Genomic DNA, 18,317 nt, shown 5'->3' with positions numbered 1-18,317 from the left:
TGTTGTCTATGTTTAATGTTCTTCTTAACATATTTTTTTTTGTAATTTATGTTTAATGTAATTAGTTACGTTGATTTGCTATCAATAAAGTTAAGATGTTAAACAAATCATGTTATTCTTATTCACTAAATAGTTTGATGAATCAAAGAAATAAAAAAATAAATGAACATATTTTCATTTGAGGAAATGAATAAATACATAACATGAATGGCGTTGATTAATTACTATTTTTTCAAAAAAATCATTAGTTCCTCATCAAAATTTAGAAGGAATAAATTTCTTCATTAATTCATATAAACAATGAAGAAAGAAGTGGAATTAAGTGGGACCTAAATGTAATTAAAATTACAAAAAAATTTAATATAATTGGTATAAAATTAGAAGAACAAAGAATTCATGATCTCTTTTTTTCTAAAATATGGTCACCAATTGGAGCCTAAATATTTGGAATATAGTGAGGAAAATATTTTTTAATCTAATCTTATATTTCAAATTAAGTAAATTGTAATGTAACATATAAATTTAGTGAATAATTTATATATGAAAAAATATAATATATTTTACATGTTAATATAAAATCAAGAATGTATAATTGAGAAATGGATGAGATATTCTTACAAACTTTTTTATTTTTAAACTATCACACAAAAGTCAAAATGATCCATTTACATTTACTTAATGGGTCAAATTAGCAAAATATCATTTCCTCTAAATCTCTAATTAGATACATTTAATTTTAATTTAACATTATTTATCTTTCAGCGAGTTTGTTGTCGTCATTTCCAGCTCGTCGAATATCACCTCCTTTTGATCGTAGAGATTGAGAGGGTCTCTTATGGGCGATATTGTTGGTGTTTCCATCATCTGTAGTTTCGTTTAAGTAATATTCTCTTTTGATTTTATTTATAGGATTTTAATGTTAAAACCTCTCAACTAAGTTTGTTTTGGGTAAAAACTCACAAACTAAGTATTTAACGGAAAAAACCCAAACAAACTTTATTTAATGAATTAAACCCTCACATGTCATAATTACCAGGATTTTTAACGTTAAAACTTCTTAACTAAGTTTGTTTTGGGTAAAAACCCCCAAACTAAATATTTAATGAAAAAACTCATAAACTAACTTTATTTAATGAATTAAACCCTAGTAGGTCATAATTACCATTACTACCAGTAAATCTTTAGTTTAAGAGTTTCTACATTAACTAAATATAGTTGAGGGGTTTTATTTCATGTTCGATTGCTTTCCCAACGAGCTATTTCTCTACGAGAAGTATCGCATAACATCAAATGTCTCTTATACTATTGCCACATGCTATAACTCCCCGAAATAAAAGTTTCAAATGTATTTCCCCATAAAAATAAAGTTACATATTTATCTCTCCCTCTAATCAAAGCAATCTTAAAGCTAGAGATGTTTATCTAAACTATTTTCTTAGATAAAATAAATTATTATATAGCATTTTTTGGAAATTCTATATATATATATATATAAACTTTCCTGATTTGCACAAATTTTCAAACAAACTTTTTGAATAAATTGAAAAAAATATTGTTGAAGATGGACTTTAATACTTCCAAGTTAATCAAAACAGGTGCACTTAGTAGATGAACTACATGAATTTCAGAAATTGGTGACAAATTCCGGAAATGGATGACACACCAGTTTTAATAAAATTTTATAGGAGAGAATAACTTAACAATCTTCCTACCAAAAATACAAGGAGAGGTTAGCACAACATTTCCTATGATTTTTACAAAACCAGAAAATAGACTATAAATTAGAGAGTCATGTCATTTGTAGAGGGACCCGCTTCTTATTAAAAAAATGCGCTAATATGTTCTTGAAAACTTAAACATGTACTAATGCAGCTAGTACAAAACGAAAATACTGTGATAATTTCTCTCTTAAACTCACGCCTAGCTTAATTTTAAATCTAGGGTTAAACTGTATTATATTACAACAAAATGTTTACAACATTTTGTGATATGTTTATGATAGACATCGGCTGTGCTGAGCTGGCAGAGGAATGGCACCAAACGCAGAAGGAACTCAAGGAAGAAAGCCTCTACTTGATTCAGTAGCTTTGCGGTTGAGAAGACTCACGATACGATATATAAATATTGTTCTTCTTCTTCTTCATTTGATCTTTATGCTTTGATGTTGTATGAGATAGACGCCATGAGTCTTCTTTTCTCAGTTACCATGAGACTGATGATCGTATGTTCGCCATGAGCGCATAGTTGTTATCGTACTAAAAGCTTCATTCATTCTTGTAATTGGTTAGTGTTATTAATAAGACGATGTTACGGAGTGTTTTAGAGAGATCGGAGTTCAAGACTATCAGTTTATCAAAACCAAATGGTGTCCTCAAGAATCATATATTCTCTCGCTTACAGATACATACACACACATACAGAGACGTAATGTATGTATTTACTCAACAACAACAACAACAACAACAAAAAAGAAAGAATCTCTCTAGCTACAATCACCTCACAACATATACTTGTATATATATAGATTGTACACAAAAACATACATTAGTATCACATCTTACATAAGGCTAGAATATGGATTGTAACCTCCTTGAACGGAGCCATACGGTTGGTGTGGATTACCATTCGAGACAAACGGGTTGCCGAAGGGATTCATGTTCTGTTGTTGTTGTTGCTGCTGCTGATAAGGCTGCACAGGTCCCATCATCATTCCTGAGTTCTGATGCTGAAACCCATACGGCTGATGATATTGATTCGCCATTTGAACAGGAGGAGGAGCTGAGACTCCATTAGATGCAAAGAAAGGCTGGTGGTGCATCATGGGACCGTTATGAACTGGATGATGCTGTTCCCATGGATTGTGGCTCCTGTTTTGCTGTTGATTCACTCTGATTGCATCCTCGTATAGGCTGTCAAGTGTCAGCTTGTCCAATCCACCCGCCTTTTCATACAGGAAGAAATCTAATGTCACCTTTTCCAAAATAAATATAAGACAGAGAGAGAGAGAGGGAGGGAGTTATTTATTTACCAATTTGCTATTAGCAGCAGCAACTTCATTTGAGCTTGGGGCAGTCACAAGTGCCAATTCCCAGCCAGACGAATTCCCATTTGTGAAATCAATTGTAGAAACTGGTTGCTCAACTGAAAAGAAACAAATATATGTGATGAGACAAGATACATACATACATGCTGATGATAACTTCATGCAATATTGAAAGTGGTTTTACCCGTAACAGGGACAATAGCCAAAGCCAAAGCATTCTTCTCATCAAGTTCAGATACCACTGGAGCTGGATCATCCATAGACTACAAGCGAGAGAGGAAGTTTAAAAGTCAGCAGCAAAATCCAAGAAATAGAAAAATAAATGTCTAGTAACTAGTTAGCAAATGGAAAAATACCAGCAAATCAGGTTGTTTCTCTACGGGCTTCTCTGCTTCTGCTTTAACCGGAGGTTCAGGTGATTTTGGTTTCTCTTCAACAACTTCTGGTGGCTTTTCGTACTCTATGGCTAAGATCTCTTTGGGAGCTGCAAGCTTCTCCATTGCCTACCATTATCGTTAAAGTAAGCATTAACAGCAGCTTGGTGGGTCAAAGACCAAGAAACTAACAAAGAAACACTCTGGTAGTACCTGCTCCTTCTTGGCACCTGCTGCTAATGGTGCTTCTTTCACATACTCTTCCATTGCTTGTAGAAAAGAAGTTGGAGGCTTCATACAACGAAATATATATAGGTGAAGACGCACAAATAACCGAACTAATATATGCAAGACATGTATGAAAAAAACAACCAACCTGCTCAATCTTGACAAAACTATCTCCACGTCCAACATAAACACTTTTGCAAACTTCGTAAAATTCAGAAAGCCTCTCTGCCTGAGAGAGACAAACCAATCAAAGTAACCCCTATTACAGTGGTTCTTATGAAGGAGAAGCCACCATATATCAAGTAGTAGAGTTTGTTGGGTCTACCTGTTTTACAGCCCTTCTGTACATATCCAACGCCTTAAGAGCATCGTTCCGTTGCATCTCAAAGAACTGTCAACAAAGAAACTTTCAGGAAAGGCCCAATAAAAAAACCATGTAGGCACAAGCTTGAAACGTTAGCATACCTTATCAACCAAATTGTCAATGCCATCTGTCAGTGCTTGGTAGATTTTAGTGCTCTCCGTTACAACCTAGTTGGTGAGAAGCAGATTGAAAATCATAAATGCTTATTATAATCCACAAGAGCGATCAATACCAGTTAACTTCCTTTAATCATACCATTGAGAGCGCCAATTGTATAATATGGTTTTGAACTGCTGCCCCTTCAGGCTGCAAAGATAACACCAATGTTAATATTGCTAACAGAATCAACTCAAAAGACTACTCAAGTTTGAAAGAGTGGAGATGTCACCTGACAATCAAGAACACGGAAAAGAAGTTCTTGTAGTGCTGGAAGTTGTTCGAGCAAATCAGGAGTGTCCAACTCTTTGGTTCTCTGTATTTTATTTTAACAGCACATGCTTGTGATTTCTAAAAGGAAAGCAAAACTGTGAGGTATCTCGAGTTGGAAAACAGAAACTTACTGGTGGGTCGATCTCAACATCGTACTTGAGAACACGGAAACACTCTAGTCGCTCCTCTAAGAATAGAGCATAGAAACGGACCCAAGTAGAGTAAACCCATGCTGAAAAAAAGGAAAGATAAGTGAACCAAAATAGCTTGCTCTCTCTAATACAAAAGATTCAACAAAAAGACACTAGTGGTACCATTGGGACTCGAATCATCTTTAAAATGAGACATGTTAAGCATATGACTCCTGCTTCTGCTATAATTAATAACTTCCTCATGAAACGTCTGGTCCACTTCCCTCAAGGCCCGGTGAATCACTATAAGAGTTTTCAGAGCAACCTGAAAATAAAAAACAACAATGATCAATGAGGCTGAAGCAGCTCTTACAGATTTAACAATGATAGACAAAATAAAAGCAGAGAACAAAAGAGCAATACCGCCCAGTTATGTGTTTTTGATAAGCGCCTAGCTAGAGCATGGATGCAATAAGCAACATCAGCACGAGGCCTTGTTGCAGAAATAGCCATGAAAATAGCTGCACAACAACAACAAGAACTTGTGTTTAAAGACACTTCTGGTATAGAGAGAAATCAATTAGGACACTAACCTCTGATGTATCTTTCTTTAGAAGGACGCTCCACATGATTAGTAGCCTTCACAATAGCAATATCCAATTCCTGAAAAAAAAACCCCATCATTCACACCGTTGGTTCCACTTAGAAAAAGGAGTTTATTTCATGTGTTTACCTTGTAACCACTATTGACTTTTGCTAATGAAACTGTTGTTGTATCTTTGATAGCTCCAAGATACCTTCTTAAACTGCTCTGTGATCCTGACATTTCCTTTTGATAAACCTGACAAAAGTTGAAACCTTTTAACGTTAGATTGCATCAAAAAGCCCTAAAGATGTCAACTTTTAACTTCAATCAAATCACAGAAGAACCCCTTATGCCACCAAAGAGCAACTTCAAGAAACATGGGTTTTTTTCTCAAGAAAGAACAATGAATCCAGATCCCTAAGAATTAGACAAAATCAGAAGAAGACAGACCTGATCAAGGTTTCTTGCAAATCTCAAGAAAAAACAGTAGAATTTCAAGAAGATTCAACCGCCTCTTTAATCACAAAGGGGTTTGGAAACTGGAGAAAGAATATAAAGATGGAATCGAATCGAATCGATGTAGTAAGAGAGAGAGAGAGAGAGAGAGAGGTACAGAGTCAAGAGTCTTCGTTGTATGTTCCGCAGACGGAGAGAGAGAACAAAAAGTGATAGCGAAAATGAGGTAAGAGCTAACGTGGTTCGCTTTAATTTGGTTTATTGCCTTCGGCGGCGACTAATATTCTTTTGTTTTTTTTTTTATTATAAAAGAAACATCTTATTATTAGAAAGGTCCATCGCTTGACTTTTATGTTTGAAAATACTCGTCAATCTTTGCTAATTAATCTGCATTAAAACTCATTTTTAAGCATGGTATTAGCGTTTATTTTGTTTTGCATCATTTATTTATTATTACTAAAAGTAAACCAAAATTGACCAAATCCTAACGTTAACCTAAATTCTCTTTGGGATGGGAAAACCTTCCCTGATATAGGGTTTTTTAAATTCATGGTTTTTTTTGTTGGTCTAATTCTTCATTTTAATCTAATTTCAAAAAATGTTGGTGTTGCTTTGGTTCCTGACTCCAACTTATTAACTCAGTTTCTAATCCTATTAGTTAATCCTGAAAGTAGGATAACCTAGATTTATTTTTTGTTCTAAAATGATAGATTTTCTAAAATTTTAAGATACTTTTAGTATTTAATGTTAAAAAGTTGTATATTTTTAAGAAATATTAATTGAAAATGTTTGAATTGGTTGAATACTATTGGTTGATATTTATTGGAAAATGTATAGTAAAACAAATAATAAATTCAATTATAAAAAATTAATTGTTTTTTAATATGCGTGAATACTGTATAAAATTACTTTTTTGGAACAGATGGAGTATTACATTCTCCTTTGTGAGAAAAGATAACAACAAAACAGAAAAAGAAGACATGGGGTTGAGAGAAGCGACAAATTAAGTTACTAATAAGATATGTAAATAGGGGGAAGATGATGATGAGAAGGTTCTTGAAAAAACAGCAGAGTTGGACGAAATGATTTGATGGATAGAGACAATTATAATGGTGACGATCTTTCTCATTGTATACACTTGCAAGATATTGCTGTTCTCTTGTGATCTTATATGTTAGTATCATTTGAAAAAGATCTACAATCATTGTTGTGTGGTCGCCTTTGATATATAAGCCTTTCCACTCTGGTGATACTTTTACTTCATTTCAAGAATCTAAATGATAGATTTTAGGCCTTTGCCATGTTGGGTCAGGATTCAGATTTACACCCCCAACACCACCCAATTAAATGATATTAGTTTTTTTTTTAACGCTTTGTAATCAGTTTATAAGAAACAGAGCAACGTTGTTCAAAAAAAAAAAGAAACAGAGCAACAATCTTAAAAGAAACAGAGTATGGTGGAACCAACAGGGCCCCCAACTCCAGAAATTAAATTAAAGAAACTACTAAGAACCAACATCATCTCCCTTGCGCGCACCGATCACCGTTGAGAGAGTAATGAAATGATTCAAATGAGCTGTAAGCAAAACACCAGTTCCTTATTAATACCCATTGACTGCTCGAACAGCATCTGCATGAATCATAGGCAATAACCAAGAAGGTCCATCTCTCCCCACATACGAAGGATAACGCTGATCCCTTGTAACACTACGAGCAATGGCATCCGCGCACCGGTTCGCTCCGCTGTGTACATAAGCTATGGACCACAGTTATATTAGTTTTGTGTATGGAAATGTTTTATCGTTTCGACAAGCCTATGATTTTATTGTAAGTTCCATATTCCGCTGAGCCGTCCTTTCTCTACAAACATAATATTGCAACTATGATTTATATCATGTAATGTGTATTTTTTTTTAATGCCTAGAGGTTTTAGATCCGAAAGCCCGTACATCCTCTAAGGAGAAGTCTAAACCATTTTAAATTAACTTCCATAGGGAGCAGACCCCTACCAACTAAATTGAACCCATGACTCATTAGATAACCTTTACAGGTTAAGTTTTTATATAGTAGTATAGACTCCCTATTTGGAAACTCTACGCGCTATCCGTGCAGCAACCACGAGCCTAGCGAATTACTGAAAAATCGGGAAAAAGTCGTACGCGGAAAGTAATTTTTAACAAATTATTAATTTTAATTATACAAAAAATATAGTTACCAACTTAAATCATATATCATAATTTTGCTTTTTCATTCATAGATGTCATATGTGAAATTTATTCATACACCATGGCCTAAACTTGAGAATGAGAAAAAAAAAAGGTTTTTTTTTTTATTCGACAAAAGGCTAAGAAACTAAGAAGATTCCTGATCCGAGAGCCACCTCGGAGGAACTGAGTCAACATAAACCATAGCAGATGGCGAAGTTCTAGCACCTCGTGCCAGCTTGTCCGCCAGAGTATTTTGCGCCCTTGGTATATGCTGGATAGTAAAGTTGAGATAGAATTCCTTACATCGCAGAAACTCCTCCATGTGTGTAGTGAACGCCGGCCATTCTGTCGGTGTAGACACTATCTTCACCAATTGAGAACAGTCTGTTGCAAACACCACCTCTGAGATTTGTAGGGTCTTCATGCACTCCATCGCCCATATCAACGCTTCACATTCACCATGTAAAGGTGATAGACTCCTGCGAATAGACATTGCACCCATCATAGTATCATTTGATCCATCTTTTCTGTAGACCCATCCCTGCCCTGTATAAAGATCATGTTCCTTCCATGCTCCATCTATATAACACTTGTTAACTCCATGTGGAAAATGGGTCTCTGTAATATGTAGAGATTCACGGTTTATAGGTTCCTTTGTCTGGGCTTCAGCCCACAAAACACCTTCTATTTTCGCCATTCGAAGAATATCAAAAGAGGTTTTTATCTGATCTGAAAAACTATAGCGTTTCTATTCTTCCAAATATACCACAATATCCATGGAAAATAATTCAAATCTGGTTCCTTAGGTAACCGCCAGAAAAGATAGTCCATATTTGTGAAAAGTGACGGGGTGGGAAAGACACCTGGGCATGAAGGAATATTAGATAAAGCCCACGTTTGTAGTGCTAATGGACACTCAAACAGAACATGATTAATAGATTCTTCCTCTGCACCACATATTTGACATTGCACATCACATTTTATCCCTCGTGAATGAAGATTCTTGGTTACCGGTAGACTACTCGAAAGTATCTGCCAAACAAAATGTTTCAGCTTTGATGAACATTGAAGCTTTCAAGAGTGAGCCAATAGTGGCTTAATATCTGGTCCCAAAACTCTATCATGAGATCCCATATCCGGAAATAATTTATCCGTACGATAACCTGATTTAACTGTATATCGACCATGGTCCGTAAAATGCCATCCATATGAATCTGGTTTTGGGTTACGACTAATAGCTAAACTCCGTATAATATCCACATCGTCCTGGTGAATATATACTTTGAGTAAATCCAGATTCCAAGAGAGATCGACTGGATTAATTAAATCCTCCACCTTAAGTAATGGATTCAAATATTGATTCGAACATTTTGGTATTGCTGACATCGGGCGAGGAGCAGGGATCCAAGGATCATTCCAGACTGAAATGCTTGAACCAGTTCCCACTCTTTTGATTAGCCCTTTATTAACCAGAGATCTAGCTGATGTAATACTTCTCCACCAATATGAGGGAGAATATGATCTGATTGGATCCAAAGGATCAGATTTTCTATAGTATCTTCCTTTAAAAACTCTTGCAAAAAGAGAATCAGGTTTATCGATTAACCTCCATAGTTGTTTTGCTAATAATGCCGTATTAAAATTTTGAATATCTCTAAAACCAATACCACCGTCCGGTTTATCTTTGCACATTTTATCCCATGCAAACCAATGCATACCTTTTTTATTACCACTACCACCCCACCAAAAATGAGCAACTGTGCTGGTAATTTTTTTCGTAACCGTTTTTGGTAACCGAAAGAAGGACATAACATGAGTTGGCATAGGGGATGCTACTGCTTTAATTAAAACTTCCTTTCCTCCTTTCGTAATGAATCGAATAGTCCAATTATTAACCTTATTATTGACCCTTTCATTAAGATAACCAAATACTTGTGTTTTAGAGCCACCAAGACTTTCAGGAATCCCCAAGTATGTTCCCATACCACCAATTGTAGTAATGCCCAAAACCTGTTGCACCTCTAAACGTGCTACATCCGGTACCTTATGGCCAAACTGAATTGAAGACTTCTGAAAGTTAATTTGTTGCCCCGATGCTTTCTCATAGTCTTTCAAAATCTGTATGATAGTCTCACATTCTTGCCTATTAGCTTTGTAAAAGAAGAGACTATCATCCGCAAATAATAAGTGTGTGATTACCAGACTACCACGCGCGATTTTTAACCCCGTCAATAATTTATCTTCTTCCTTTTTCCGTATATTTGCTATTAATGCTTCAGTACACAAAATAAACAAATAAGGTGATAACGGATCACCTTGACGAAGTCCTCGGTTTGGTATAATATGTCCTTTTGGTTGACCATTAATCAAAATTTTATATTTAACCGACGTAATACAAGACATTATCCGAGATACCCACCTTTGTGCGAAACCCAACTTTAATAGCATCGCCTCAATAAAAGGCCATTCGAGCCTATCATATGCTTTGCTCATATCTGTTTTTATAGCCAAAAATTTCTCCTTACATGAATTATTCGTTCTTAATCCATGAAACATCTCCTGAGCAATTAATATATTATCGGAGATCAGTCTCCCAGAAACAAAAGCGGATTGTGTTTCTGATACCAATTGTGGTAGTAGCCTCTTTCAGCCGTTGACAAAGCACCTTCGAAATAATCTTATAACCCACATTACATAAACTAATTGGCCTTAATTCCGTCATTCTACTTGGTCGCACTATCTTTGGGATGAGGCAAATATTGGTCATATTCATCCTCTCCTCCAAATATCCAGTCCTAAAAAATTCGTTAACCATATTTGTGATATCTGATCTAATAATCGACCAGGATTGTTGGAAAAATAAAGCTGTCATTCCATCCGGTCCTGGAGCTTTTTCAGGATGCATCATGAATAAAGCTGATTTCACTTCCTCCTCTGATGCCCAAGAGGTTAAAGACCTGTTTTGATCCTCTGTAATCAAAGTAGGCACCTCACTTAGAAATTCTTCATAGCCCGAAGGTGATGTCGTTGTGAACAAGTCATTAAAGTAATCTATCGCAACACCTTCTACCTCAGATTTCGATGTTACCCAATTACCATCACTATTGTGCAAACCCACAATTTTATTTTGTATTCGTCTCTGCTTAGTTAGGGCGTGATAGAATTTTGTATTTCTATCCCCTTTTGCATGCCAAGTCGTTCGACTTTTTTGTTCCCAGTATAATTCTTCATCCCTATAAGCTTCTTTTAACTTCCTAGAAATTTCTAGCACCTCCTCATATGTCTTGGTATTATCACACTGAATATCCTCCAAAGCCTTCTGAAGAGAATTAATCTTTTCCTTCCCATATGGCGGATTATTTTTCCTCCAAACCGAAATTTCATGTCTACAGTTGATAATTCTATCTACCACTCCCGAATTATGACTTGGCCTTTCTGTAGACCAACCTCTCGAAATGGAATCCATAAGACCATCCATACCAATCCATCTCTTATCAAACCAAAATTGCCTTCTCGTTCTTACTTGTTTCTCATCTAAATTCGTTATACCAAAAAAAGGTTTCCTACAAATATAAATTATTAGTTTTAGAGAATTCCTTTAAATTAATGGTCTTGGGGAAACGGCAAAAATCTAACGTCTCTAAAAAGACACATGGACTGAGTTAATGGGAACTAGAACCCATTGAAAATATTTAAGCCCATATAAAAATAAAACTCTAACAAAAATAAAATAATCACACCACTTTCTTCTAACTCCTCTTCTCCGTCCTCCATTGTTTTATGGAAAATGAAGACTGTGAAAACAATAAGCAGAGGTGAAAAAGAGAAGAAATCAAAAGCTTTGTGTAAACCAAAACACTATCTCGACCCAAATTGTACAGATGGGAACACAATATAACCGACTTTAACTCACACGATTTTCAAATTCTACGGCCGCGTAACACAAAAATAACTTCTAGGCGGATATAACTCGGTCTGGCGTAGAACCCAACTGTATTGGCTCAACTCGCCACAGGGAGTCTATACTTTCACGAGTTAGCGGCCGATTAAGCGGCTCATCGCCCGCAATTTAGAACAGGCAATCAATCCACTGCTCATACTTAAAAATTTGAAGAGAGATGCATTGACACTTTTAATTCACTTATATATTTACATGCTAGGGAAAACCCACCCTACGGTGTACGGGTGAGTAATTAAAAAACAATAGAAAATATATTTGTTTTAAATATTTTCATTGTAATGTTTATTTTACTTATATTATGAAAATATAAAGTTCAATACATAAATAAGGAATTAATTTGAAGTTCAATGCATAAATTAGGAATTATTTTCTATCTTATACATTTGTTTCTGAATGTATTGTTACTTTTTTTCTCTTATATATTTTCTTTTAAATATATCGATTTAGATAATACTCACTCCGTTTCTAAATGATTCATGTTTTAGAAAAATATTTTGTTTCTAAAAGATCAATATTTTATATTTTCAATGTATGTAATAATGTAAAATTGTAAACTTCAAAAATATTAATTATATTTACTGAATTTTAATTGGTTAAATGTTATAGGAAATAACTAAACACGGAAAGTAATACATTTATTATCAAAAATTTACATATTTTCTTAATAAGTGTGAAAATTCTAAAACATAGATCATTCTGAAACCATTTAGGAAATGTACATGAATGTGGTATGGGTAAATTTGAAGGACGTCACACAGTGGAAGAAGGAGAATCAACGACATTGATTTGGGCTATGCAAGCTACATTTTCCTTGGGTTACAAGAAAGTTATTTTTGAAGGAGATAATATCCATGTGAATAAATGCATCCAGGGTCAAGCTTTCAACTTAATCTTTGCTCAATTTATTCATACCATCGCAGCTTGGAAGGATCATTTTGAAGCAACTCAATTTGTTTATAGGAATCGAGCCTCAAACTCATGTGCTGATCTATTAGCTAGGAAGTCAGTTAATTCTGAAAATCTATGGAGTGTGTTTGGTACTTGTCTGAAAATTTTAATCTCCAATGTAATGACAGATCAATCAATATAAACCATTTTAGTTGAAAAAGATCATTCTGAAACAGAGGGAGTATTCAAAGTGAATTGATATAAAACAAAGTACTATGTCATGCAAACTGATTAGATTTTTAAATTAGGTAGATAGTATAACAATCTAATATTTATTGTTGCTATTTTAAAATATACAGACTTCTGGAAACTTTTAAATGAAGTACTATATCATGCTAACTGATTAGATTTTTTTAAAAAATATTATTGCTAGATTTAGAGTATGATTGATTTTTTTACTTTTATTTAATTAGATTTTACAGAATATTTTTGTACATTTGTCTTATCCAATATATATAATTAATTTATTATTTACTTTAAATTTTTGACCATATTTATCTTTTTAAATAATTTTTATTTTAATAATATATATTTTATTTAGAAGATATATTAATTGTGTACTACATTTGAATCGCTTTATTAAAATAGAAAGTTTGAACTTCAAAAATATTTTTTTTTTTTGTCATCAACAATAGATTCATACTGACTCTGTAAACTAAACCGGGTGATCTGAATCCATGTGAACAACAAAAGACGGTTGCTTTCTAGCACTGCGCGCTAGACGATCCGTCTTTGAATTTTGCGTCCGTGGTACATAGATAATCTCTGATCGGGTGAAGCTCTCTTTCAGGGTCTTGATATCTTTCAAATAATTTGCAAAAGCTGGCTATTCTTCTGGTTCGGAAACCATCTTCACCAATTGAGAACAATCCGTTGCAAACGTAACTTGAAATTGACGTAAATTCCTCATACATTCCATTGCCCAGAGCAACGCTTCAATCTCTGCATGAAGAGGCGATAGACTAGCCCTAACATTCCTAGCCCCCAACAATCCATCAAAACCTTCCAAAGTACTAAGCCAACCTTGTCCTGAAAAACTATCCCCCTCTTTCCACGAGCCATCTGTAAAACACCATCGTCCTGGGATCGACGGTAATATCACATATATTATTTGTGGTGTCGTCCTCTGGTCATTCACTACTTGTGTCTCAGCCCACAGTGTAGACTCTGTATCAGCCAATTTAAGCGTATCCATAGGATCAATATCCAAATTGCTGAAAACTTTATTATTCCTAGCTTTCCAGATATACCGCAGTATCCATGCAAACTGATGATCTTCCATCTGCGGGAGAACTCTCCAGAATTCATGATCCATATTTGTGAAGAGGGATCTAGTTGGAAAATATCTTGATTTGATGGTATCTTCGAAAGAGCCCAGACCTGAAGAGCTGGAGGACATTCAAAAAACACATGATTTGTCGATTCCTCATGAGCTCTACATCTGGCACAACAAATATCCCCATAGATCCCCCTCGCTTGTAAATTCTTCTGCACTGCTATACATCCTGACACCAATTTCCATAGGAAATGTTTTAACTTTGGTGGGCACCGTATTTTCCAGCAGTAAACCTTCAAAACATCAACTGTGGGACCAATCAGTAGCGGTGGTCTTTCTCTATCTGGATAAATCCGCTCGACCTGATATCCTGATTTGACCGTATATTTTCCATTTTTTGTAAAGTGCCATCCATCTTTATCCACCCTCTGAGTCATGCTCAATGGTATGCTTTCTATAAGTTTCGCATCCTGAGGATCCACCAATGTCCGAATTGCCTCTAAATTCCAAGTACGCGAAGTAGAGTCAATGAGGGACTTTACAGTAAGGTCTGGGTATAAATTGTGTTGAATTTTTATTAGCTGGTCTCGGGCGAGTGGTTGGGAGCCAAGGATCATTCCATACAAATATAGAAGACCCTGATCCCACCTGTTTAATTAGTCCTTTGCTAACCAAAGATCTAGCAGAAACAATACTCCGACAGCCATATGACGGAAAATATGAACGAATCGGTTCCAAGGGGGAAGCATTCCTATAATATCGACCTTTGAAAACTCGAGAAAATAAAGTGTTTGGCTTTTCTATCAGACGCCATAGCTGTTTACCCAGCATCGCCGTATTGAAATCAGTGATGTCTTTAAACCCCAAACCTCCTTCATCCTTATTTGCACATACCTTGTCCCATGATTTCTAATGCATACCCCTTGTGCTTCTCCCTGGACTCCACCAGAATTGTGATACCGCACTCGTTAGTTTCTTTACTGTTGCTTTTGGTAAACGGTAGCAGGACATCGTATGATTTGGTAATGCTGTAATCACTGATATAATATTAAAATGTCAAATATAATATTAAAATATTAAAATGTCAAATATAATATTAGATGACATATAATAATATTAATTGATGTACACATAAATGATGAACCATACATATCACTGGTTTTGGCCATACACAGCATACATGCTATGTTTAATTCATGTAAACATACAACATACACTATGGAGTGACAGTCAACGGGTGGAGGTTGATGTCATAGATTTGATCGTCTGTTGCAGCTATGGCCGAACCAGTGTTGCTTGGATAGTGTTCCTTTCCATGGTGCATGAGAAAAGTGTCAGTTAATGTAGACTTTAATTTTTTAGGGGGACTTTCCAGGTGAGAGAGACTGTGATGGTGCCCATGTTGACTTATGCAGAAGTGTTTTCTGAATCTATGATGATGTATGGTTTCTGAGAGTTGTGGTATTTATAGGTGAGTGGTGAGTTGCTTACGTATTTATAGATTTTACCTCCAAGATGATGTTAGCTTCCGAGTTTTTTTTATGGATTTTCTAGCACTGCTGGAGATCTCATCAACTCTTCATGTGCATCTTGATTACCGTTTTTCTGATTAATTTCATTTTTTTCTGTAACCAGACCCTCCTTTTCTATCTGCAAAAGGCTTCAGTATCAGATATCATAAAGCATATTAGTTGAAGAAAGTAAGGGAACGATGATGATAAGTCTGACTCAGATAGAATCCGGCCTTATCATTAATCAAACATCTAACTATTATGTAAAGTCTGACTCAGATAGCCAACATCAAACATAGTAGAGATTTTTTTTGTGTGTGCATAAGATGATGTTGGGAGATATGTGTACCTTCGTAAGCTATCAGAAGCAGATGATCTGCGAGGAGGGTCTCAATACTCAAGGCTTGATGAAGACTCAGTTTCTGATTCTCTCCTTGATGGTCTCAACATTCATGGTCTCTGTCTTGCTCTGTAAGAAAAAAAAAGAAAATTGAGATCACTGAACCAGAGCAGAACACAGCAAAGACAAAGAGTAAAAGGTTTTTACTAAGAAACATGATTCGTATGTACAGGAATTCGGGGCTTGTTTCTTATACCTCTCAAAGACTTTTAATCTCTAAGTAAAACAACTACGAACAATATTTATTTATGTGCAAAGAGATGAGATATTAACTACAAAGTACAGGTTTGAGCTTTTCTTAGAGGTTGGTGTTTGTAACTTTTGTTACAGAAAAAAGAAGACGATGAGCAAACGACAATCGGGCCTAACTTTTGTTTCCTGTTTCCAACCCAATTGCCCTAATTTTAAACTTAACAATCAAAACACAAATTAACTACTAAGACCATCGTTAACCCTAGCACCCCAAGTGGGGGTGCTTATTTATTTATTTATTTATTTTTTGGTTTTTTCTCTGTTTAAAAAAAATATATTAAAACTGAACCAATCGCGGACCGCCATGTGTCAGTGGGGCCCACGAAATAGCTCAAACAGCGATGCCTAATCAGACATTTTAAGCACTCCCTTTTCTTCTTTTATGGTGGGTTCCACCAAGAAGCACCCCATCAAGCACCTGCATTGATTGATGGTGCTCTTAGAGCCCCAAAATGATAACGTTAAGGCCCAACATGAGATGAAACCATGAGTTTTGCTCGCCTCGGACACGTGTCACGCCTACATAACTCGACTTTTTGACATGTTTGTGTGATGCGCCCAGAATGGAGAAAATATTTTTATATATATATATAGATAGATGTGGTAAAATCTCTATAAATTAATAATGTTTGTAATATGATAATTTATTAATTTATAAAATTATTAATTTAAATAAAACTTCTTTTTTTAGATTTACATTTTTAGATTTTTTATTTAAAAGAAGAAAATAATACTTTATTTCACAATATTATATATTTGTTAAAAATTGAATTTCATGTATTTTATATAGATTATTTGAGATATTTTATGTATGTTGAATATGTTTTAATGGAATATAAATGTGTTTTAAATGTAATTCGATAAATTAAAACTAAAATATTGAAATAAAAATAAATTAGAGGTGAAACTTATTTTTCATAAAAATAAATAATAAAATATTTTGTATCTGCTTATATAAAGATATTTACATATAGTAATAATTAATTTTTTTTATAACACCTGATTTTTTTTTATAACACCTGAAGTAATAATTAATTTATAGTTTTAATGAGACTATATATTTAGTTAAGAGTTTTCAAAATATTATTATCTTATTATTTTATCAAATTCTATCATACTTTACAACGATCCAAACAAAGACTGGAATTTATTAATTTATCGTGTTTTAATAGTTTATCGAGTATTAGTTTATATAATTTGTATTGTAAATTGTTCATTTGATTCTATTTTCAAATTCAATAGTTTCCATTTATATTGGATAATTCTTATTGTTGTTATGAGTTAAACTTAATGGTGTGAACTTTAAAATATACATATAATTATAAAAAATAAATGTACTAAAAATTAAAATTAAATGTACTATTGTGGAGATATTCTCTGGACTGCGGAAATAGAAAGTGTCATGTGGGCTGAATCTCAGACCAAAAATTCTACAACCGGCATCCCACTACAAGAAAACGTAAGTTTAACGAGGATAATTAACGAGGAAAAATAATCCTCGTAAAAGTACGTTGATTTTACGAGGAAAGTACGTGGAAAAAGAGAAGCATCGTTATTTCGTCGTAAGGTAACGACAAAACAATTTCGTCGTAAAGACGATGTAAATTGACGTGGCTTTTACGAGGAAACACTATTTCCTTGTAAATACCACGTAAACTTCGCGAGTTCTTTACGACGAAATACTTTACGTGTACTTAACGAGGAAATTTTGAATCCACCAACTTGGTAGGTAGCTCACGTTTTTTTTGGCCATCCAATTAATTTTCGTCGTAATTTCACACGAGGCTATACTTTTCACACATATGAGTATGGTAGACAGCGACGACCAGTAACTATGGAATATGTGTGAAAGGGGAAATAGATTTCTACGGGATCTTGACGGAGATTATTGAAGTCGAATTTCCAGGGATATTGAAGCTGAAATGCGTCCTCTTCCAATGTGAATGGTTCGATTCCGTCGTCACAGAGGTGTTCGGTCTAACAAATTCGGTGTAGTTGATGTCAACGGTGGACGAAGGTACAACAAATTCGAGCCTTTCATCTTAGCTTCACAAGCAGACCAAGTTAGCTTCCTTCCATACCCTCGAATGAGAGATTCGGGTATAAATTGGTTAGCTGTGATCAAAGTTACACCTCGAGGACGAATTATCA

The 18,317-nt window shown here is 34.7% G+C and overlaps 1 protein-coding gene across 3 annotated transcripts; it reads right to left on the bottom strand.

Annotated features, from left to right (window-relative positions):
• Positions 1-2,331: 2,331 nt before the first annotated feature.
• LOC103833737 (putative clathrin assembly protein At5g35200) lies at positions 2,332-5,914 on the bottom strand. 3 transcript variants are annotated; one of them, XM_009109805.3, is made up of 16 exons: positions 5,769-5,914; positions 5,303-5,410; positions 5,163-5,232; positions 4,993-5,090; positions 4,753-4,894; positions 4,570-4,670; positions 4,398-4,481; positions 4,265-4,315; positions 4,111-4,176; positions 3,971-4,036; positions 3,794-3,874; positions 3,631-3,708; positions 3,400-3,546; positions 3,228-3,306; positions 3,029-3,141; positions 2,343-2,941 (listed from the first exon to the last, which is right to left on the bottom strand). In XM_009109805.3, exons 2-16 carry the CDS (start codon positions 5,393-5,395, stop codon positions 2,558-2,560), a joined length of 1,653 nt encoding a protein of 550 aa, XP_009108053.1. In that variant the 5' UTR covers positions 5,396-5,410; positions 5,769-5,914; the 3' UTR covers positions 2,343-2,557. The 3 variants fall into 3 exon arrangements, with proteins under 3 accessions (XP_033132265.1, XP_009108053.1, XP_009108052.1); XM_009109804.3 differs by having other exon boundaries at positions 5,606-5,842; XM_033276374.1 differs by lacking the exon at positions 5,769-5,914 and having other exon boundaries at positions 2,332-2,941; positions 5,303-5,429.
• Positions 5,915-18,317: the final 12,403 nt, after the last annotated feature.

Source organism: Brassica rapa, chromosome A08 (genome assembly GCF_000309985.2).
Source record: "Brassica rapa cultivar Chiifu-401-42 chromosome A08, CAAS_Brap_v3.01, whole genome shotgun sequence".
Lineage (NCBI taxonomy): Eukaryota > Viridiplantae > Streptophyta > Magnoliopsida > Brassicales > Brassicaceae > Brassica > Brassica rapa.
This window is presented reverse-complemented; position numbering and strand designations above follow the sequence as displayed.